Raw genomic sequence first — 23,993 nt, forward strand, 5'->3', positions numbered from 1 at the left:
TAGTTAAGTGATTTGATTACTTTGGATTTTGGTGCTAAACTGTACACATAGATCTCGTACGTGTAAGAAACGAAATTCGGTCTGTTGAAGCTGTGAAAGCGCGTTTTGCTAATATGACAGATTTTTTACTTTGGTTGCCGGGGGCGAGAATTTGGCCGCCTGGAAGACGCTCTGGTAAGCCATGCTTGGTCGGTAAAATAAAGGAGTTGAGAGATTTGTAATCTGATAACGTTAACCAAACATAATCCACTCTAATAAAAAGCCATTGTCGTAGCATGCTCTACCACGAAAGAGTCGTAAGGAACATTGTTGTATTAACCACCACCACACAACTCCGCCATAACCCACGCAGAATCAGTTGAAGACGCACAAAGTAAAGATACAAATTGTCACTTATATGAATTCGCTTTGTGTTTTGGCAGAAAGTTAAAAGAATCAGGAACCTTCCCCAAAAGCATTTCACTGCAAAGTAAGAAGAGATGATTAGTGGAATACTATGGATAGCTAGAGGTGTTCACGTAATTTTTGTCTATGTGCTAAGAAGCAAAAATGGGCTGTCCAAAAGTCATATAACGTCATTTATACACAGCCAAATGAGAAGTTTTTTAAGTTTTTGTCAACCTCCATGATGTAACATGATGATTCTCTGAAACCTCCCAAAGCGTCATGTGATTCTTTAACGACTCTTAAACAACAAAATCCAAGTTTTAATAGAATGTCGTTGTGAAATTATGTTCAAATTCTACCATGCAAAAGAGATCGTTAAATCTCAGTCAAAACACGAGCTAGCTTTATTTCGATATTGTCTCCGCAGGGTCATTTGAATCAAGGCCTATTTAGCTGTGACCAGTCCAGATAAGATCAAGGCTTGCCAGTGCCAACAAAACACGACATCATACAAAGAAGCAAAGGTCTATATGTTCGTTTATGTATCAAGTACGAAGACTAAGCTAAGCTGTCGCTTCTGCATTTTAGTTGAATACATTAAACTTGATTTTCAACAACACATAAATTTTGCCTAATTGGGACGGTGTTGTCATCAAATCTTCCCATCAGAATTTACCTTAACTTAACCCAGTCGTTGGAGTTGGGGCTTGCCATAAGCGTTTCCATGTCGTCTCTGCCACGGTAGTAAGGAGGACGCTCGTTTATTCGCTGAGGTATGCGCTCTAGTAAGCCGACTGGAATGTATCTGCAATTCAATAGAATTTTATAAAATCATATTAGCCTATTATGCTGTCGCTGAAAAGCACGGTCGTTCGAATAGCCAGTGGAAATACCAGGTGATGTGGTGGTATATTCTGGAACGAGATGGATATATTAACTCATGGCTTGGCGTCACTAACTTTATGGTGATAATTGCTAATTCTTAATCTCTCACGTGAGATCTTCATTGTGTTTAAAAGCAATTCACTGTTTCGGCCAAACCAAGAACAAACCGATCAAATATTCTGCATGCAGAGTATTCAACAACAATGTATAAATCTACCTCACCCGCCTCTAATTGCTAATATCACTTGTACAACAAATTCCATGTACTTTGACTAATCTAAAATCTTGCATTAAATAAAGTAGTCGATTCGTTCATTGGTGAATCAATTTTGAAATCACGATTAAAAATCTCCCGAAACTATACCAAAGAATTTTCATTGACTAGCCTACTCAGCGGGAGGCATTAGGTTATAGCCGCTTGCAAGTTGCAACTAGAACCGAAGCAATGATTGAAAATCTTATACAGTTATACAGGCGGCCGATTAGCAAACCGTAAAAATAGCTACATGACTGTTCGAATATCTCAGCACTTTCTGACCGTTCAAATAAGTAGCTGGTAATCTGGCTGATCATGTGACAGCTACGTGACAATACCTTGTTGTTTTATTGTTGATGCAAATGACAAGATGTTAACTACACTTTGCTTGCAGTTTTTTGTAGTATAGCGTCACAAAACTGAAAAAAATGGGCTCGTAAATGCACTCTTTCTTCGTACCACTTTAGTTGTCGCTAAATACGGTACTTACAAGTAAAATAGATCCTAGGTTTTGTAACTCGTCTTTTTTTTACAATACTTCAACATCAAGAAAAAATATATAAGTAATTTACAAAGGCCAGCTTTTGACACCCAGGCTACTAGCAAAAAAGCAAACTGTTCATAACACAGCGCACAAAAAAATTGAGGCTAAGTTTGGCCCGGTATCAATGACATTAATAGATAAGTTACACTCGTGACAAAATAACTTACCGGTGCAAAAAAGAGCACCATTCCAGTAGAAATCGTCTTGTTATTTCAATCCCTCTGTTATCAGATCCCCAATGCATCAAGCCCTCGTTTACGAAATCTTTAAGCAATCCAAACCGCTCAGTGCTGGATATGTCCCAGTCGCGTCGTTCTTTTATTTCAGTGAAAATCCAAGGTTTTATCAGAGCGCCTCTGTTGAAAGAAAGACAGTGGAGTAAAGTGACACGTCCGGCATACAGACATAAGTTTGCAATTTTACAACGTAATAAAAAAAAACACCACACGCATATAACGAGTCAGATGCGATGAATAAGTTGATATGAAGAAAGTGGGTGAAGTTAATTGATGTACAACGAAAATAATCACCTTCTACTAGGAAAGTAAACAGCGATTGGATGATAATACTACTGTAATATGCTATTCAAAACAGGTTCATTTATTGATCATATCGGCACTATCCAATGCCACTTTCATTCTCGTACATCACCTTGCTATCATGATTCCAGATATGGAAGTATTTTCTATAGCGGAATAATAGTCGCGATATGACAAGATGTCACCGTTTCCAAATAAGGGCATGGGATCGGCAGCACGGGCGCATACGTCGATGTAACTCCAATCGGCTGCCTTGGTGTACCTCGCTTCTCGCGAGCGACCGTGGACCTGGGCAAAGTGTTGATAACAGATTTGCAAATTTATTTCGTCAAATTATTTTTTCTGAAAATCTAAACCAAATTAAAATTGAAGTTAGCTATCAAAGTATGCATTACATTAAAAGTATATTAAATTTTGATGTTTCGCTTAAGGATTCCCAACCGTTCTACGTTCGTTTATCGCTTGCAAACTTTCCGAAGACAAATGAACCGTTCTGGGCTACTTTCGAATAACAATTCGGGAATTCATCATGCAGTCTGTATATTTTGCCCTTTAATAAAAATACTCAGATTTACTCTGATAGGGGATGAATTTACCCAGAGAACCCTTGATTTATGGAAAATCTTACACTTACAGTAAATGGTAAACGTGATTGTGAAAAAAGATTTGGAAGGAATATCCAATAATTAACATGCTACTAGCTACTACTCGAATATACTCGTAAATCAGGGCTTCCAAAACTTTTTCGCTCGCGACCCCTTTTAATTTCCTAGAAATTTTCGCGACCACTCACGATTAAAATGACAAATTTATTGAAAAGCTTAACTCGAACGAAAACTAAAAACAAGCCACCGTACTCCAAGCCTGCTACTCTACACGTAGCCTAGCCTATTGACAATATAACAAAAAAGCAAACACATTTATTCTGTGTGATGGGTGTGCCAGCTTTCTGCCACAAAGCAGGTCCAGCTGTGGCTCAATGTTTATTAGGCTAATGCTGGTCTTAAAGCAGTTTTATTGTTGCTTAGGCTGGAACAGTAGGCCTATTTTCTTTGATTGCCGTCAATGCTGACTCGCACAGATACGTTGATACAAACAACAGAAGTGCAGTTACTGCAGAGTCAGATAATAATGGATACTGCACTATAATGTTCACCCCAAAAGTGCGCAGCTTTTTTCCAGAAACTTTAAGCAGCAACTTAGTCAAATAGTCGATAAGCAGAGGTTTAATATAACATTTGATTCCACATCATTGTTAGCCAAAAACTCTTTAGTATAATAGTAAATGAAAACATTTCAAATCAATCATTTTGAATCTTCTGTTTCCAGATGTTTAATTTTTTGATGAACGTATCAATTTTAGGTTTTAATGCAAAACATTGATGTTTTCTCCTAGGAGGGACAAGTAACTTTCGTTCAGCTTTTCAAGCAAAACTGATATTTGGCGTAATTTCAAAAGCCAGTTGTCATTGCGAAAATGGTAGACCACTAGACCAAGTCTGAATTTTATTTCGTTAGAAAAATCACGACTTCATTTTTCAACATTAATAGTCTTTTCAAAGCTTTGGCTTTAAAAAGCAATCTCACTTCAAACTGCAGTGAAAGCGTTTTAAACCCAGATTCCATTTACCACATAAACTTGTAAAAATAAGGGTATTGAGTGCGCGACTCAATAAAGTTAATAACTTTCACAGCGTCTTGCACAGAAGTGTTAGGCTAATATATACGCTGTAGGCTCCATTGTGTAAAATTGGCATATTTTCTGCGACCTTGAAGTTCGTTAATCGTTATATATAGTTTCTGGGCAGCCGATTTGTAGCATCGAATAGACAGCGATAGACACGTGTTTCGCCCATGAGGCTGGGCTCATCAGTATCGCACCGTATTCATGCCACTGGTGCAATACTGATGAGCCCAGCCTCATGGGCGAAACACGTGTCTATCGCTGTCTATTCGATGCTACAAATCGGCTGCCCAGAAACTTATCGTTTATTGGAGGTCTTATGGCTAGCGTGGAAGCTACACCGTTGTGGTTAGCGAAGCGCAACTGCTGCTCGCTGTACTAGTGAGTGATCAGCCTTGTGCTGATGGCCGGGAAGAACGTCCCTTCTTCACACGTTATATATAGTTTGGAATACAGTTTGGGAAGCCCTGTCGTAAACCATTAAATAAAGCTAAATATAACTTCAAAGCTCTCCAAGGCCAGACCTACCGTCGCCAGTGCAACACCACGATCGCGCAGGGTTGGTAAGATGGTATGAGCACAATTTTTGTTGTTTTCAATTCCTGCTCGAAGCTTGCACGTTAAGGGTATATCGATGACGCGGTTCATGCAGTTGACGATGTCAAATAACTTGTTTGTTCTTCGCATAAGAGCAGAGCCAGATCCCTGAAACAAGAGTAATCACACAAGAGTTACGTTGATAGGCTAGCAGTCATACACCGTAGGCCACTTTGCCGAACGAAAATTGAAACGGAATTTCACGTACAATAAGCCCAAGCACAGACTAAAACTCAACCCAACCCAAAAAGCATGGTCCCACCAACCCTGCGTCAACTTCAATTGTGCAGTAATTGATCAAGTTTTGCGGTACGAAGTGATGCCACACAATATGACATTACACTCATGTGATCAACTGATCATATTTTGTGATCATTCATATTTGATAACAATCATAAGGCATGCCACATACAAAAGCTTCAAAAACAAATATACATTTCCAATATTAATACTTTCTATAGCAGCCGTTACTACACCTTTGATATGCAAAAACAAATTGTGCCGCTTACACAAGCCAATGACATTACCATGACAATTTTGCGCATAATTGGACGATGTCAAGTTTTTTAGAAAAATTATGGGGTAAATTTAAAAGCTTAATTTCAAGCCTCAATTGGATTCCACTTCAATCTACTTTTAAACCAGATGTAAACAATGGTAGCTTGCCTTCTTGTATATCAGGTCGATTGGACAGCCAAGGTTGATGTCTATGAAGTCAATTTGACAAGTTTTGTTCAGCATTTCTGCACATCTGGACATTGTGTCAGGAAAGCCGCCACAAAGCTATGATGTAAAGTTAAGGTGAAACGCAAAGATTAAGACACAACAAACATCAGGAGAGAAACTTTTACATTTACAAAAGTAATCCACTTACATACGTATGACCAACGTTGGGCTTAAACATCCATGAAATACAATCAATGACCAATGTAACTTTTACGCACTATTTTTGAGCCAACAAAATATCAGGCCTAATTATATCAAAACTAGCTAAAACTCCAAAGAATTTTTTTACAGAGTTTCGTGATCTTATCTGGCATCCAGTTAGTGTAATGAAAATAAATCTGGGACCTGGACTCCAAACATGTCTTCGCAGGGATGGCGTTTGATCAAGGCCCATTCAGATGTCTGACCTTGGAGAAGGTTTGTTGACAGAGCCATCTCACCACATGTGATGTCTGCACCTAGTCGTTTACAGACGACCCGGAAAGGCAAGTTTCCACACTAAAAACACAACAAACAAGTCTGAAAACCTGTGCTTTTGCGTACATTTCGTGAAGATATTGCCTTACCAACACCAGAGAAGGAAAAGTGGAAGAATTACTGCCCTATCTCTAAACATAATGTCTTTACAAACAGTAGTGGAGATAATACTCACTGTAGTCAATGGGGCAAGGTAGAGTTTGTTGGAGACGTTTAATTTCTTTTTTTCTTCTACACGCAAAGGAGTAAAGTCGGCATCGGTCACGCAACCATGACCATTTGCTGATGACACTGGTTGTGATGAACTGTCAGAGGGCGATTCGACATTCTTTGAACATGCTTTGATTATCTCGGAAACGTTTTCGCTCGTATGTTTATCCACTTTAGTTGAGTTATTTCGCTCTTCATATGCTTTTTTCCTTTTTGCTTGAATTGTTTGCAGGTCTTTCAAAGCACTTTCCGTCTTGGAAAAATCAAATTTTCTCTTTCTTAAACTGAGTTGTAATTCTCTTGGTAATACATTGATAACAGGTGTTGGATTCTTGGCTTTCAATTCTTCACGAACAACATTCTTATAGCCTGCAAAACAATTAAAATATCTTTTTCTAGTAGAGTTTTCAATAGACTAATCTAAGATTCAGTAAAAGGACAAAAGTATATTTGTTGAAGAAACACTGGACACAACCTCGGTAACAATACCGCATCAAAGCTACACACGATTCAAATGTCGGTAAAAAAAACCAAAAAACTTAGTAGTGGTTGTGAAAAATGGAATGGCCTTGTGATACAAATTCCTTTTTTATTTTGTAACTTGAAGTAAACTGCACATTCTCTTGGCTACCCAAGACATTATATCTCATTATATCAACAGATAATTCAAATTTATCAAACAAAACGTTTGCCGAATCCAGTACTATTGCATTGCCCTCTGGTTTATCTAGGTTTGTCAGTAGGAACTACTGCCAAGTGCCAATGAACACCATGATTTGACATGTGGATTTAAAACAGCATGGTTGGTAGGACAGAAATCATGTCATTCGTGACTGACATATTGCAGAAATTTAAAAAAAGTTCAAGTTGTAGATCTATGAAAAGTTTTTAGGATTTAGAAGGACTTGACAAGAAAAAAATTTAGGAAGCTTTGGTCAAGTTTTTTATTATCTACGCTTCTACGTACTGTACGTACGTACTTGCATTATATATAGCGGGAGATTTTTCCTCATGCTTAATAATTAATATTTGCAAGGCTTTAGCGATATTGTTTTACAGCACTCACCTTCACTTTCAGAAAATGTTATATGTTCTCCTCCAAATCGACAAGCAAAGCTATATTGGCATTTTCCACGTTGTTTAAAAGCTACACATTCTTTTCCGAGGTCAGGTGGCTTGATTTTCATGAACTCAGCAACATTATGAATGTACTTACATTTGTCACCAAATGCGCAAACTCCACTGTCATTTACCTGAAAAACAACAATGCACTTACAATGCAAACATCAAACACTATCATGAATTTGCTGACGTACTAACCTTGCTTGGACAAAGTTTTTCAGTTAAAACTTCCCGCTTTGGACGAGGGCGATTTTTGTTTTGTCCTCTTGTCTTTTTGTTCGTTTGTTCATCACTGGAGTCCTGAAATAATAAAAGCATTAATGAAGGTATTGAAGAAGCATATTTTTTTCAATCTAGCCATGTGCTGGCGCCTCACATCTAACAATAACAGTTCACTTTTCTCAGATCTTGGGATAAACAACATTCCAACATCATTCATAACCTGTGAAAGTAACGCATATTTTATGGAATTTTTCAAAATTCAGAAACAAAGTTAAGTTTGTTGACTATCGTATGTTAAGTACAGTAAAGGTATTATCAATTTACATGCACATTTTGGTCATACAAAGATAACACTAAAATCTGGAAACATACATCAGTACTTCCTACCTTAACATCAGGCAATACCTTTTCTTCTGCTTTTTTTTCAACAACAAATCTGCAATGAATAAATTCAAGAAAGGTCATACAAGTAGTTTTTCAGACAATGGTCAGTTTTTAAGATTGCAAATTGAATATATATTTCAGATTCAAAACATGATTAGTTGATTAAAGTGTGAAAAATACCTTTTCTTTGCTTAATTATTTATATATATATTTGTTTAATCAATAATGTGTTTCTATAATACCTTGTAAATTACAACTCAGCTTCTACAGAGAAACTCAGTTTTCACCCTTTCAAGACAATGTGAGTCTTTTTCTAAGGCTGCCAACATTCAACATTTTATTGCCTTAGCTTGGCCATTGGTACTTACTCAAGCTTCACTGCAGCATTACCATCACTGCCATGAGGCAAAAATCCATTATAAGAAGAAACAGCTTCAGTCATGTATGCTTTCAGTTGGAGCGTTTTCCAAAAAGAAAATTATAAACATTACTTCTGCACAGTAAAAGCATTTTAAGTTGGATTGATTAATTGCGAATTGTGTAATTAGCTTCTAATGTTCATCAGTCAAAGCTTGACTAATTCAAACCACAAGTGTGCAAAAATGTAGTCTAACTCTAATGCAATTGTTGATATAAAAATGATGTTTCTGCGCACCAAAAGCAATGTTGATAAATTGTAATAAATCTCAACCACAAAAAACAAAGAATACAATATTGGTAGAGAGGTTACTTTCTTCAACCATAGACAGATAAAACCAAGCAACCACACGGCATTTAACATCATACATTAGAGTGAACAACTGAACATCAACTATAAACATTTTCGGCCATACTCAAGTTAGCCCTTCTCAAGTAACGAAATAACTGATTTTACATCTACATTTAAAATAAATAACTGATCTACACAATAAACTGAAAGACAAAATGCACAAAAATGAAACTGCAAAGCAGAGGAGAAAGGCACATCACATGGCGAAATAATAAAAACAAATAATGAAACACCTAAACACAAATTAAAGCTCTTCGAGTATCAAATCAACAAAAATATTCAATGTGTGCAAAATTATTGCATTCAACAACACTGAAATTATTTCCTAGATTTCAGATCAAGATTTTGCTCTATAGCCTTAAACTGATCTAAAATATCATATCCGCTATCCCACGGTACTATACTAGCTTTTACCAGTTTATCATTTTGCACATGGGTTGATTGCAATTTATAAGCTAAAGCAAAATCTATGCGAGGCAGAACATAATCAGAAGACTGTAATTTTGTGCTTGGACAAAAATCATTGGAGCCATCACCAATGTAGCAAACTGAATCATAAGGCATACCAGCTTTTCTTGAATCAACCAAGTAGTCAACAAGCAATTTGCCTTTGCACATATTTTTTGGGCAAGAAGAATGTTCATGTTTGTGGCAAGGATGAACAACAGGTGCTTGGCCGCTAATAACTTCACATTTATTAGTGAACACTTCTTTCACACACGAAGCAAAGCCCTTAGCTGTGGAAATAGTGTTTATAAACCAAGAATTGGAATCAGACATTATGATACAATCATAAACATCTTCTTTGTTTTTTAAATAACTAAACAAATCTAAAAATCCATCAACTAGTTTCATTTCTTTTAACCGTGCTTCTATATTTGAGGAAGTTTGTCCTGTTTCAAAAAGTAACTTTAATACTTTGTTCATAAATTCAGTCCATTCTCCTTTTTTAGCCTGTTTCCACAATGTGTCGTGCTCCTCTTCATTTTCAATCATATCAAATACAACTATATCAGTGTTCTTATCCACTATTGTGTGATCAAAATCAAATACAGCAAGTATCTTATAAGAGGGCCTCATATTTAACTATATAATATTTATAGAAAAATGTACTGTGAAAATTATCTTAACAGAACCCTGTATTGATAAACAACTTCACTTGCCGATGAGATTCCATAACACTGTAGAACACAATAAGCTTTTATCACAAAAACATACAGTACAATTCACAAACAAAGATATATGGTTGAGTATGCTAAGAGTTGAATAATTCATTCCGATTAGCCAGGAAAACTTCCCGATTCCTAAAATTTCCAATCTAGGGCCAAATTCCCTAAAAATGAGAACAATGCTGGAGCATGAGATGAGCTTGTAAAGTTTCTGCTCAATTTAAAACGCGCTCAGCCTGAGCAGCTGATCAGTGCTTCCACTTTTACAAAGCTAGATTACCACTTGTATTACCACATTTGTCCTCAAATTACCACATTTTTTACTGTGATTTTTTACACGATCTTAACCGTATTTCGACTTACTTTTACATTAACACAGTGGCTATTTTTACCCACTTGTTGCCATAGTTACTATCAGGTGTTGTCAGAGTTAGGATTAAAGTTTGTAAGGGTTAAGGTAAGACTTAGGAATAAGGTTAGGGTTTTGATCTTTACCCAGAACTATTGAACAGCTTTAAACTTTTCTCAAATTACGACAGAATTCCTTATCCGGCAACGCTATTATTTGGTTATATTTACACTATTATAGTGTAAAATAAGGCCTAAAACAATTACTCAGTTAATTAACAGAATGTCCGAAATAAGAAAGCAAAGTACCAGTAGCTAAGCCAGGAATTTTGAAAGGGGGGGTTTTGACGGCCGCCGGGCTTCGCCTGCCGGCTCTTTGCCAAAGGCGACACCCAGCGGCGGGGGGGTCTGGGGGCCTCCCCAGAAAATATTGAAAAATTACTTTAAATTTGATGCATTCTGAGAGCATTTTCAACAAAAATGTGGGTTTAAATATTCCTGTAAAATGATGCTGTCTGGTGGCATAGCAAAAGAATAAGATCATGTTTTCTTGGGCATTTTTCGGTAACTTAATAAAGCTAAGTCTCTATGTTTTCTTGTTGCTAATTCCTGGCTGAGATATTTGAATGTTTAGTATTCGCAAAACTCGCTCTTTTAATGCAGTTTCGTTTAAAATTAGGCAAACTTTGTTTTAGAGACATAGAGACTGAAAGCATCATTCTCAATATCGTGACGTCACATGCGTGTCAAAGGGGGGTTGTAACCCCCAACCCCCCTCCCCTGGTTGCGCCACTGCAAAGTTCTGTACTTGACACCGCAGCTAGAATCTGAAAGACATCTTGACTATGAATATGATCACATGGTCACCCTACCTTCAAAGTTAAAAGTCAGGACGCATTCCAAAATCAAACCGAAAACAGCGGAACATGCTAGTCACATGCTGTTATAAGTAGTTTTTTGCATATCTGTTCGATTTTGGAGGACAACAGTTTAAATGCTCTTATTTATTGATAGTATTTTATGTCAAATTTTCAAAATTTATAATTTCCACATTTTGGCAACATTTCCACACAAAATTTCCATATTACCACATTTTTTTCATTACCACATTTTTACCACAAGCATGATGAAAATTCCACAATTGTGGTAATTACCACAAAAGCAGGGTTGCCAACCTGTCTTCACCAAAAAAAGCCAGACCTAGTCACAAAAAAAGCCTAAAAAAAGCCAGAAGAAAATAGCTGAAAAAGCCAGTATAAAATAGCTGAAACAGCCAAGAAAAAGCCAATTAGTATTCATTAAACATACACATATAAAAATTGCACAACCTAATAGTGTTCCACCGAACTTTGACTTCAGCGACAACGCAGAAACATAGTTAATGAAAAGACAAGCAACTAGAAAATTTTCTCGTTTCGGCTTCAAAACGACATTCGGTCGGACACTACAACCAAATATAAGTTAGAAATTACTGCTCCGATTGACGCTGACTGAATTTTTTTTCTAAAAAAAACGGGAAAGATAAAATTAAGCCAAAAAAAGCCAAAATTATGTTGGCTTTTTATTAAGTTGACAAAAAATCGATGAAACATGAAAAAAAGCCAGAAAAAGCCTAATTTTTCTGGCTTTTTTTATTTAAAAAAAATAAGCCAAGGGAGTTGAAAAACAGCCAGATTCTCAAAATCTGGCTTCAAAAAAGCCAAATTGGTCACCCTGCACAAAAGTGGAAGCGCTGAAGCTGATTGCTTATCTAGTGTTGCCAAACTATTTTCTGAAGACAAGCAAGTGAATCCAAAAGCACAAGCACACAAGTCCACGGGATATATCAATCAATCAATCAAGTTTATTTCGGCATAGCTCCACATTCATTTTCAATGTACACATCAGTAGATATAACAAATTGTTTTTTTTTGATATGGAAACTACACCATGGAGGCACCGAAAAAGCCATGCGGTTATCTAAGTCAAGCTGATCTATCCCTGGTTGAGAACCTTTGGTAGGATATAGGATAAATCAATCATTGGTTTATTTTTTCTCAAATTATCACGACAAATACACTGTTACATTACATAGAAGTGAGAGAAGAAGGAAGCAAAAGACCTTATGAGGTCACCAAGTCAGCTTCCACCCCTAAAGTTAGAATTTTTAATGTCTGGGTTGCTAGATTTTTACTCTTCTGGCATGAAATAAACCAAAGTTTTTTCAATACATTATAAATTCACAATAAGCTTCTACCTTTTTCTAGACCTCTGCTATGTTTAGCTTTGGTAGAGAGATACTTTTTGAATACCATAAACAGATAATTGATAACAGCTTTATAAAATTGAATTGCATAATTCAAAAAATAATACATAAAATAAAATAGCTACATAACTTCAAACGTTTTCGGCAAAACTTTATGCCCTCGTCAGGAAAATACCTTAATTTATCTAAACAAAAATTCGTGAAATGTTAATAATACATGACTGAAAATAAATAAAACTGCACTGACCTGCGTACAAGCAACAACTAACGAACAAACACAAAAGGTGGTAACAATCTGTCATAAACTATGCGGGAGTATGGTCATGAGACAAGATAGTGAGCGGAACAACATAAAGGCAATCAAGGAAAAATCACTAAGCAACATAAAACAAACGTAATCTAATACAAATTCAACAGAAAAGATGCCCCTCCAGCGAATAATAATATGTTTGTTGAGCCTGTGGGGTTGTGCTGCTTTATTTGGAGCGTCTCATGAATTTTAGTTTCAAACTCTGATTGACAGTTGCGAATTATTTTGAATGAATCTAATGTAAATTTGATGTTGGAACAAATACTGCAGTCATAGATGTGGTTTTTAATTGCACTGTGTTTGTTGATGTCTTTTAAATTTAGTTGTTCCGTTGCTCTCGTAACCAATGTGTCTTGTGGACATACCTATGTAGGCTATGTCATGTTCGTGTCACACGAACAAGTGAATTGGTAGACAATGTTGGAACGAAGAGACTGTGGAACGGGAGATTTCAGCGAAAAATATCTACTTATTTTAAAAGTTTTGTACAGAGGAACAATGTCGATATCAAATTTACACTTAAAGAGTTTAGACAGTTTTTTAGCGTACCGTATACGAGTGATTCCTTTCCTAGGAAAGGTATGGCTATAGAGTTCTGGAAATTTATGACGTCAGTATACGGTAAAGATACTGAATTGAAACGTTGTAAAACCTTATCAAAAAACTGCCCAGAATATCCATTAGCACATAACATAAATTTAATTTTAGAAATTTCATTCATGTAGACCTAGTGGTAGGCTAATTGTCTGAGCAGATAGAACGAGCACGATTAAGTAAACCTAAAACCAACCGAAATTTCCATTTCATAGGACACACTGCATTGAAATTTTATAGTAATCCAGTGTTAGGCTACTAGGTTTTCGGTTTTCGCCAAACCCAAACCCATGTGTCAAAAGTACTTTCGTTAATCTTTAGTTCAACATCCAAGAATGGTATAGTTTCTCTAGCTTTTTCCACTGTGGAAAAACATTGTCTACAAATTCACTTGTTCGTGTGACACGAACATGACATAGCCATAGCCTACATAGGTAGCCTATGTCCACAAGACACTTGGTTAGTAGAGCAACGGAACAACTAAATTTAAAAGACATCAACAAACACAGTGCAATTAAAGACCACATCTATGACTGCAGTATTTGTTCCAACATCAAATTTACATTAGATTCATTCAAAATAATTCGCAACTGTCAATCAGAGTTTCAATCAATCAATCAATGTTTTATTTGTCAGTAACAGGAACATAGGTACATGTTTGAAATATGCAATATACACAGTACAAAAGTTACACAAGTTCCCATACCGACAGGGAGACAACGAGACGACCATGCGGTCTACTAGTCAATTGCCACCCTACGGAAATTACGATTTTGCCATTTAAAATAAGCTTACAAGAGAAAAATAATAATTGAAACGTTCCCGCGCTTCAACAACAGCATACGCATAAAAAAAACATATTGATGATAACGTAGGCCAAAACACAAAATTCCATGAAGCAAGCAGAGAATAATAAAGTTTCCGAAGCAACTGACAAGTTGGTTTCCATAACATATCACTTATTACGATGCACTGTAGCTTTGTAAAATTAACGTTTTGATCTCTTTTTTGAAACAATGAAATGATAAGTTTTTTAGCCTACTTGGAACCTCTGACCAGAGCATTGGTCCCAATACCCGCATGGACTTCTTGCCAAATTCTGTGTTTGATCTGTTTATAAAATAATTGTTGCCTGTTTGATATCTTGTGTTATGCTGATGAATAGATGAAGCATTTGTAAATAAATCACAATACGTAGACGGATACTCATTCATATGAACTTTGTACATATGTTTTTTTATTTCAATGTTATGTATGTCTTTTAGTTTCAAGATGTTCATTTTGAAAAATAAAAAATTAGTGTGAGCATAGTAATTTTGTTTCGTAATTATTCTTATAACCTTTTTTTGTAATTTTATTAATGGATCCAGTGCACTGTCACAGGCCTTTCCCCAGCTTGAAATACAATATTGCAAATGACAGTAAATCAAAGCGTGATACACATCTTTTAAAGTGTCTGTGTTGACATAATTTCTGAGTTTAAGCAACGCCCATGAACCTTTTGCTACTTTTCCGCAAATTTTATCTATGTGATATTTCCATGTCAATTTGTTATCTATGTAAACGCCAAGGTATTTTATTTGATCTTTTTGTTGAATGCTTGTGTTACCAATGTTAATGTTAAAATTTTTTATGTGTTTTTTATTTGTTATTAGCATGTATTCAGTTTTTGAGAAATTTAATGATAATCTATTAAGCTTCAACCAGTTGTAAACTTTTTGCATTTCGGCATTCACATTGTTCTGCAAATTTATTTCACATTTGTCGCTCATCGTAAGATTGGTGTCGTCAGCAAATAGTTTAACATTCATGTTTGTTGAATTTGGTAAGTCATTTATATACAGTAAGAAAAGAAGGGGTCCCAATGTCGATCCTTGGGGCACACCGCAGGTAACCTGTCTTGAGTTTGAAGAGATTCCATTGACGACCGTGTGCTGTAGACGATTGCTGATATAGCTTTTTAACAATTGTAATGGAAGGCCCCGAAAACCGTATGTTTGCAGTTTCTGTATGAGAATAGTGTGATCAACTGTGTCGAAGGCTTTAGCTAAATCAAGAAATACAGAGCAAGTTGTATTTTTATTATCTAGGTGAGTTAAGATGTTATCACAAACGTTTGACACAGCTAACGAAGTGGAATATTGTGGTCTAAATCCATACTGATGTGGTGTGATCAGGTCTTTTTTTGTTAGATAATTGTACATTTGTTCATACCGGCATTTTTCGAATATTTTGGTGAAGGGGGACAATAGTGATATGGGCCTATAGTTGGAACAATTTTTCCTGGAGCCACTTTTGAAGATTGGGGTAACTTGAGCGACCTTTAGTACATCAGGATATACACCTTTATCGATACACTGATTGAATAAGTTGGTGAGGAAAGGGGCGATTATTGGTGAGGATAGTTTGACAAATCTTATAGGTATTCCATCATGTCCTGTACTTTTAGAGACAGAAAGATTATTAAGATGTTTTAATACTTCTTCTTGATTGACGGGTTTTAGGAAAAAGGAGAATGGGACACTTTGCAATTTCAATAATGAGCCAGGAGACGGTAGAGGGATTTTAGATGCCATGGAAGGACCAATTTCTGTGAAATAATCATTAAAACAGTTACTTATTTGTGCAGGGTCAGAGATTTTTTCATTGTCAGTGCTAATTATTTCTTCTGGTATGTGAGCTGTGTGCTTATGTTTGTACTTGATGATGTCATTTATGGTTTTCCATATTTTTCCAGTGTTGTGCTTGCTTTGCGTAATAAGAAAACTGTAATGCGTTTTTTTTGCTTGCTCTTTGGTATGAGTAAGTACATTTCTGTACTTTTTGTATGTTGCTTGTGCAGAAGTGTTTGTTGGGTCTTTTATTTTTAAGTGATATAGTCTGTTTTTAGTTTTGATGGAGTTCAAAATTCCTTTTGTTAGCCATGGTTTGGTCTTGAGTTTTCTTTCTCTTGGAGACAACAATCGTAAAGGTGCATGCTTGTTTAAAGTGTCATTAAAAGTGTCGATGAAATGATTAAATTTGCTATGAACTGAATCATTCCTTTCTGTGTATTGGTTGGATAAGCTATTTTCCAGATCACAAACGAATTCATCAGCAACAAAGTTTTTCATGTTCCTTACTTTTTGTGTATATTTTTCTTGTTTTGGTTTTACAGAGTTTATCACAACTACAATAGGAAAGTGGTCAGAAATATCGTGAATAAGAACATGGCATTGAATTTTATTTGATTGGTCGTTGCTGTATACATGATCGATTAAAGTTGAACTTGTGGAAGTTACACGGGTTGGGGATTGTACTAATTGATTGCAGCCTAAAGAGAGAAACGCATCACAGTAATTTTTTACAGCAGAATTTTTTGTCTTTGCAAACATATCAATATTAAAATCACCACAAATGTAATATTGTTTTTTGAAATTATTTAACGAATCAATGCACTCACAGAATTTGGTTTGAAACTCAATTAACTTATTTTTGGGATGCCTGTATACTACACCAACTGTGCACTGTCTATTGTTTGATAAAGTAATATCCACCCAGAGATCTTCACATTCCTGTAAGTTTAGACTTAAATTATTAATTTGATTATACTTTATTGAACTGCTTACGTATAGCCCGACACCACCTGCTTGTATTTTAGCATCAGTTTGTTTGTTATTAAAGTGGACAAAATTATAGCCTTGCAAGCTAACAAAATGCAATCGATTTTCATTCAGCCAGGTTTCTGACACAGCAATAAGGTCCGGTGCTTCTTGCATTTCGACAAGCAGTGATTCTAATTTTTCAAAGTTGCCAACTAGGCTTCTCATGTTTACATGTAAAATCGATAGCTGGTTCCTATTAATATTGTTAGTTAAAGAGAAGGAGTTTTTTGAATAAAAATTTTTACAATCCGCAGACATTGCCACAAACAAAGTATGACCAACAGATGAATACAAAACCAATAACGCAGGACACGAAAGATTACAAAATGACTTTGCAACAAAACAGATTAAAAGCAAAATCACCAACACCTGCATTTATAACTTGTAGTCAGGATAATCAAAGAATTCACTTATGTGTGACGTGACGAAATAGGACGGTGACCAACAAGCACCGAAAAAGAACAAATAACAAGTCTGGTTTAAGTGGTGTAAGAAACACTTTAGAAAATAAACAAACACTATTATTGCGTTATGAAATATTTAATTTAGCAAGGATTTTGGAAATTGACTAAGTAATAATTTTAATTTGAAACTAAGAACTAAATTAAATTACGGTACTTTAGTTGATGAGAGGTAACTCAGGGCAAAATTCCGTCAAGCAGTGATATAGAATCAAATGAATTGTGTTAAAATGACCTGATTAAAATATGCAGCTTAAAAAGAGAATTAAGACTGGCGAGGATAATGGATATACTTACGTAGACGTAGCCTAAGTTAGTCGGTTTATGATATCGATCAATGTCGGAATACGAATTGTAAAATACAGTACGAGAAAAAAAAAAAAAAAAAAACGAGTTCGGAAGGTGAAGATTTCAAAAATATTATTATTACGTCACAAAGGATGAAACTTAGGAGAAAAATATTAGTCAGTCTTGACCTAGCTGAATCTGATTACTGTACTTCAAAATTGTGTAGAACTACAAATTAATAGAATAATAAACTAAAATTAAACAAAAAATGGAGTGGTAGCGTACAATAAACTGTCCAGATTTGATCTTTTTTTCTTCTGAAATTTGATTTGTTTCCAATAAATTAACCTCTTTGGTGTTGATGGTTGAGCTTGTGCTGAAATTGGTCTTGGTTGGGTTGAAGGTTATTAGTAACGGTTGGGTGAAAAATAATGGCTGGGTTTAGAAAATGTAAGAAAGTCAAAAATGAGTCCTTTCAACTTACTTTGTCTTCTAAACTTGAGGATTTTACTGGCAGCTGTGATTATCTTCGTAAATGCAAAAAAAACAAACAAACAATGACTGCTGACTTGTTAGCTAGCCCTTGGCTAGCCTAACTGAAGGTCTTTTCAAGTTTAATTATCTCTGCAACTTCCTGGTTGATTTTGATAGTTTTGGTGTTGATATTACTACAATCAAATTTTCTTCTTGGTTTTTCTAGAATTAGCTTTTCTCCAGGCCTTAATTATTTTTATGAGTCCATTTTTTGATTTGGGCCTGGAGAGAGAAATTTTTGCTGCTTGCTTTGAAAAGCGCGGGAACTTTTTGAGTTTGAAACTAAAATTCATGAGGCGCTCCAAATAAAGCAGCACAACCCCACAGGCTCAACAAACATATTATTATTCGCTGGAGGGGCATCTTTTCTGTTGAATTTATATTAGATTACGTTTGTTTTATGTTGCTTAGTGATTTTTCCTTGATTGCCTTTATGTTGTTCCGCTCACTATCTTGTCTCATGACAATACTCCCGCATAGTTTATGACAGATTGTTACCACCTTTTGTGTTTGTTCGTTAGTTGTTGCTTGTACGCAGGTCAGTGCAGTTTTATTTCTTTTCAGTCATGTATTATTAACATTTCACGAATTTTTGTTTAGATGAATTAAGGTATTTTCCTGACGAGGGCATAAAGTTTTGCCGAAAACGTTTGAAGTTATGTAGCTATTTTATTTTATGTATTATTTTTTGAATTATGCAATTCAATCTTATAAAGCTGTTATCGATTATCTGCTATGTTTGTCATTTAGTTTTTTCGTTGTGATGATCAGAAATAAAAACAAACTGAACTGAACTGAGCTAGGCTACTAGTTATTAGTACTAGGCTATATGAAAGTTGCTAATACAATTGTTTCAACTTTTCATTTGAAACTTTTTTTTAAGAAAACGTAAATTAGAAGTTCTCTTGCAACGTTGAAGTGATATTAAAGAAATATACCCTACTGAGGGGCAATTATACACCACCATGGCTTGTAGGCCTATATTTGCATTTTTGCTCAGTAGCCAACAGTTGATCTTCAATATTGAAGATTGTCGACTGTTACGGACAATATCAGTACAAATCAAACGTCACATAAAACCGTTGTCTACTGAACCTGACGTCTTACGTCATGGACTGTTGCTAGAAATAAGCAAAGATTGCATCACCTTTGTCACACCTGTGAAACATTACATAATCGTTAAATCTTGAATTACGAGATATGGTGTAAGCTAAATTCAACAGGTGCTTGAATAGCTTCATAATGCTTATGCTTATCATTATTACGTCACAGAAGATGGTTACGTGCGTTTGGAATATTGCAATCTATTCTCATCATTCTTAAAATTGTTGCTTGGAAAGTTGGTCGCATGTTAAAACGGTTTTGTTTGTACTTACCAATTAGACCAAGTTTCCGTCTTTATCTCAGTAATTTGTATTGTAGTGACAAGTTTTAGTGGGTAGGGGAGACCGGGGATAGTTCGGACATGGGGATACCTCGGATAAGGTGTTTGACGTCACAGTAGAGTATTGTTAAATCACGTTTACCAAAGCTTTGTGGCTCCTTTACAAATCAAGATAAAGTTTGCAAGCATGTCTAGTTTTTTTAGAAAGTTGAGGTCGAAAAGTAACTTTATCAGTGATATTAAGATTTCAAAATTGTACGTGTAAGATCATAATTCTGTTGCAGTTAACCAAAACAAACTTTTTATTGATTGGGGTTGTAGTTAGAAAGCAATACTCAGATAAGCAAGTGATGATTTTGACCAGCAGTTAATCAGGCAGCCATATTTTTTCATTTACGTGTAGTCACGTGGTCGGGGATATTTGGCCACAATGGCCGAAGTATCCCCATGGAAAAAATCAAACTTAAACATAATCTTATTTTCATATCTTTTGAATAATGTATTGGATTTTAAAGACATAATGGTGCGGACATACGAAAGAAATGCAAATATTGAATATGCCTCCTCTGAGAGAATAAAGCTAGCCGTTTTGGCAGTGGTTGAAAAGGGATACTCCTACAGACAGTGTGCCGACCAGTATGGAGTAAATAAGTCAACTCTTTCAGATTACGTGCAACGCCATAGAAGAAATGGTAGCTTAGCATCATATTTTCCTAATTTTAGGCAGAAACAAGTTTTTACAGTGGAGATGGAAACAGCTTTGGCAGACTATCTTCTGAATTGTTCTAAAATGTTTCATGGCCTGTCATCAAAAGCCACTCGCCGATTCGCGTACGAATACGCCATTGAAACCGCGGTAAAACTCCCAGAGTCATGGAAATTAAACCAGACTGCTGGAAAAGACTGGCTTTCCGGATTTATGAAATGAAACCGAAATTTAAGCCTCCGAAAACCAGCAGAAGCCACCTCTTTAGCCCGGATGACGAGCTTTAACAGAACGAACGTGACGCTATTTCAAAATAACCTTCGTGAACTGTACGAGAGATATCACTTTAAGTTTAAGTCATCGGAAATTTACAATCTAGACGAGGTAATTGTTGATTGTTTTATGTAAAATGTAGTTGCCTACAATAATATCCGATTAAACGAACCCCATTTGTTTAGACTGGAATTACCACCGTAACAAAGCTTCCCAAAGTTGTTGGTCAACGTGGAGCAAGCCAAGTTGGCCAAGTAACGTCTAGAGAAAAAGGAGAGCTCGTGACCCAAGTTGACATCATCGGTGCCAGCGGAGTAGCACTGCCGCCGGTTTGGGTATTTCCAAGAGTAAGGCAAAACCCAGAACGGATGCTTTGCGGACTTTCAAGTGGACCTATGGCTTTGGTTCATAAATCAGGCTGGATGACATCCGAAAATTTTATTCACGTCCCGGAGTTTTTTGTCAAATTTACCAGGTGCTCCGAAGAAAACAAGGTATTACTCATCATGGACAACCATGAGTCGCATTTAAGCTTCAAAGGAGTTGAATATGCTAAAAATAATGGGATTGTCCTATTAATACTGCCACCCCACACATCCAACAAACTTCAACCATTGGACAAAACAATATTTGGCCGGTTTAAATCCTTTGTCAGTCAAGGGATTGATGACTGGATGATTGCCCACCCAGGTCAAGTCATTTCAATATATGAATTTCCAAAAATAGCCTTGCAATCATGGGATCGAGCCGCGACACCAGTGAATATTAAATCTGGTTTTCTATCCACCGGAATTTGTCCTTTTGATCAGAACATATTTTCGGACGACGACTTCTTGTGTTCTTTTGTCTCTGACCGTCCTGAACCTGAATCTGACAATCGACCTTGAGAAGCAGCCGACAATTTGATGCTTGATGAACCTATTGCAGTTCAAGTAGAGGCTTTCACCGAGCCCAGTCAAGAAGAACAGAAGTTTGATATAAACCCAATTACCCAAGTAATGAAGATCTCCCACGACCGTCGAGTAGTGAAGATCTCCCACGACCGTCGAGTAGTGAGGATCTCCCACGATCGTCCAATACCTCTTGTTCAATTCAAGTTACGCCAGAATGCATAAGACCATATCTTAAATCTGGGGCACGAAAGCAAACTTCAAGAAAGGGAAGAAAAAGAGGCCGATCTTTTATTGTTGCCGACACTCCTGAGAAAAATAGATTGGAAGAGCAGGAAAAACAAAAACAACCCAAAAAATTATCGACTCAAACAACAACAAAAAAAAAGAGGCAGCCAAAACGAAAACTTTTGATCGAGAGTTCTTCTAGTGATGAGTCGTTGACCTCTGAAATAATGCATTTAAGTGATGACATGTCTAGTGAAGAAGAGTGTCCACCACCTATTTCAAAAGAAAAACCAGAAGTGGGGGACTTTGTACTGGTCAAATATAATTCAAAGAGGAATAAACCGGTTTTTTATGTCGATGAAGTGGTCGATTTCGAACAATCTAACAATGACGGAGAGGAACAAGAACTTGACATTAAATTTTAAAGAAAAAACTCCAAAAGTCACAATTCATTTGTTGAACCACAAGTCGAAGATATCCACGCTGTGGAAAGCACAAGGGTTGTCATGGTGTTGCCAAACCCTGTACGAATCGGAGGATCTAAACGTCAAATGGCCGCCGAAAGATTTCCTATTAACCTTTCATGCTATAACATGCGCTAATATTCTAATGTTAACTGATGCTGTTAATAATTTGTTGGATTTTCATTCTGTAGGCCTAATAGCTGTCAAATAAACTCAAAACGTCTGCATCAAATTGCTGTCCGAGATTACCCCACGCATGTCCGAAATTACCCCGGCACCGGGGTGACTTAATTCGGACATTTGAGGACCGCAGAGATTATGCTTTTTATAAGCATTTCCGGTTTGCTGAAACAAACGATACTCCTACCCTTTTTCGGCAAAGCTTTAGGGTTTACAACAAAATAACATTTACGAACTTGCTGTGTAATTTAAAAAAAAATATGGGCTGTTTTCAAAAAATCGTCCGAGCTATCCCCGGTCTCCCCTACGGGTGTTTCCCCCATTCTTCGACAGCCTTGAAGCTATTTTTACAGAAATACAATTCTTGAATAGACGTTTTTAGAAGAGTGTTTCTTTCGGCCATTGCATACAAACGAACGGATCTGGGAATCTTATGTTACAATTTTCCCACGAAGAGATTATGGTTTATCGTTGTGACCAACGATCACAAAGCAAATGAAGTAGCAGAAAATTTACACAACGTATGGAACAGTAGGGGAGATGCAGGACCTATTATACAGTGCTGTATTTTCTTTACTTCAAAATAAATGTTTTCGGTTTTTATGGTTTTGAATCGAGATTTTAGTCCAACTAAGTTGTATGAAGTTTCGTGTGATAAAAGCTTTCAGTTCAAGAAAAACATAGGATTTTCCATTTTGGGGTCAAAATGTAAATTTTTGGAAGTTCAGCAATAAGGCAATAAATTTTGTTATTAAAGCTCTTTGCAAAAGTTTGCATTTATTTACGGTTGTGTGGTGATTAAGCTAGGTTGTTACAAAATTTCAGAGTGATTGCTTGTGTAGATACTTTTGTATTAACTAAGAAATAAAAATGATTCCTTGAAGGACCTATTATACAGTAACGTCCAGGACCTATTATACAATGAGTTAAGGCACTTGAAGAATTAACTTTTGTATGTTTTAAAATTAAGCCTTACTTTTCTAGCAACATTATATTACACGTAAGCTCCAAAAGTCATTTCAACAAAAATAGTGAATTTTGGCCGTGGTGGAAAAGAGTTTAACACCCCCTTTATGAAGACGCCTCTCCCCCAATTAAGAGCTATTGATGTAATGCTAATCGATCTTACTTTGGCAATTAAAGTGTTTATAAACACTAAGTATTATTATTTCACATTTGTATGTGCTTGTTTTTGATATGAAAGTGAAAAAACATGTTTTGTTTTTCAATGTTCGCTTGTGTATAATAGGTCCTGCAGGGGCAGGACCTATTATACACTCTTCAAAAAAGTTTGTATAAGCTCTAACTTCACAAAATTAAATTCGATTATCAAGATATTTATACAGTCAATAACCATTGACCTTGGCCGTATTCTGTAAAAAACTTGTCTAATTTTGATGTGAGCTGAAGAAATGAGAGCAAAAAAGAAAAAAATGTATAATAGGTCCTGCATCTCCCCTACTTTGTCATCAA

The 23,993-nt window shown here is 36.1% G+C and overlaps 2 protein-coding genes across 2 annotated transcripts; both read right to left on the reverse strand.

The window, feature by feature from the left end:
* Positions 1 to 297: 297 nt before the first annotated feature.
* LOC145786329 (tRNA-dihydrouridine(47) synthase [NAD(P)(+)]-like) lies at positions 298 to 8,540 on the reverse strand. Its single transcript, XM_082597966.1, has 12 exons — positions 8,402 to 8,540; positions 8,037 to 8,085; positions 7,626 to 7,727; positions 7,372 to 7,558; positions 6,271 to 6,674; positions 5,964 to 6,116; positions 5,559 to 5,675; positions 4,824 to 5,000; positions 2,724 to 2,899; positions 2,240 to 2,428; positions 1,064 to 1,192; positions 298 to 462 (listed from the first exon to the last, which is right to left on the reverse strand). The coding sequence occupies exons 1-12, from the start codon at positions 8,473 to 8,475 to the stop codon at positions 390 to 392; spliced, it is 1,830 nt and encodes a 609-aa protein (XP_082454092.1). The 5' UTR covers positions 8,476 to 8,540; the 3' UTR covers positions 298 to 389.
* A 575-nt stretch (positions 8,541 to 9,115) lies between these two features.
* LOC145786330 (pyridoxal phosphate phosphatase PHOSPHO2-like) lies at positions 9,116 to 10,418 on the reverse strand. Its single transcript, XM_082597967.1, has one exon. It carries the CDS (start codon positions 9,880 to 9,882, stop codon positions 9,121 to 9,123), a length of 762 nt encoding a protein of 253 aa, XP_082454093.1. The 5' UTR covers positions 9,883 to 10,418; the 3' UTR covers positions 9,116 to 9,120.
* Between the last annotated feature and the right edge of the window lie 13,575 nt (positions 10,419 to 23,993).

The sequence above is a fragment of the Aplidium turbinatum genome, chromosome 17, assembly GCF_918807975.1.
Source record: "Aplidium turbinatum chromosome 17, kaAplTurb1.1, whole genome shotgun sequence".
Classification (NCBI taxonomy): domain Eukaryota; kingdom Metazoa; phylum Chordata; class Ascidiacea; order Aplousobranchia; family Polyclinidae; genus Aplidium; species Aplidium turbinatum.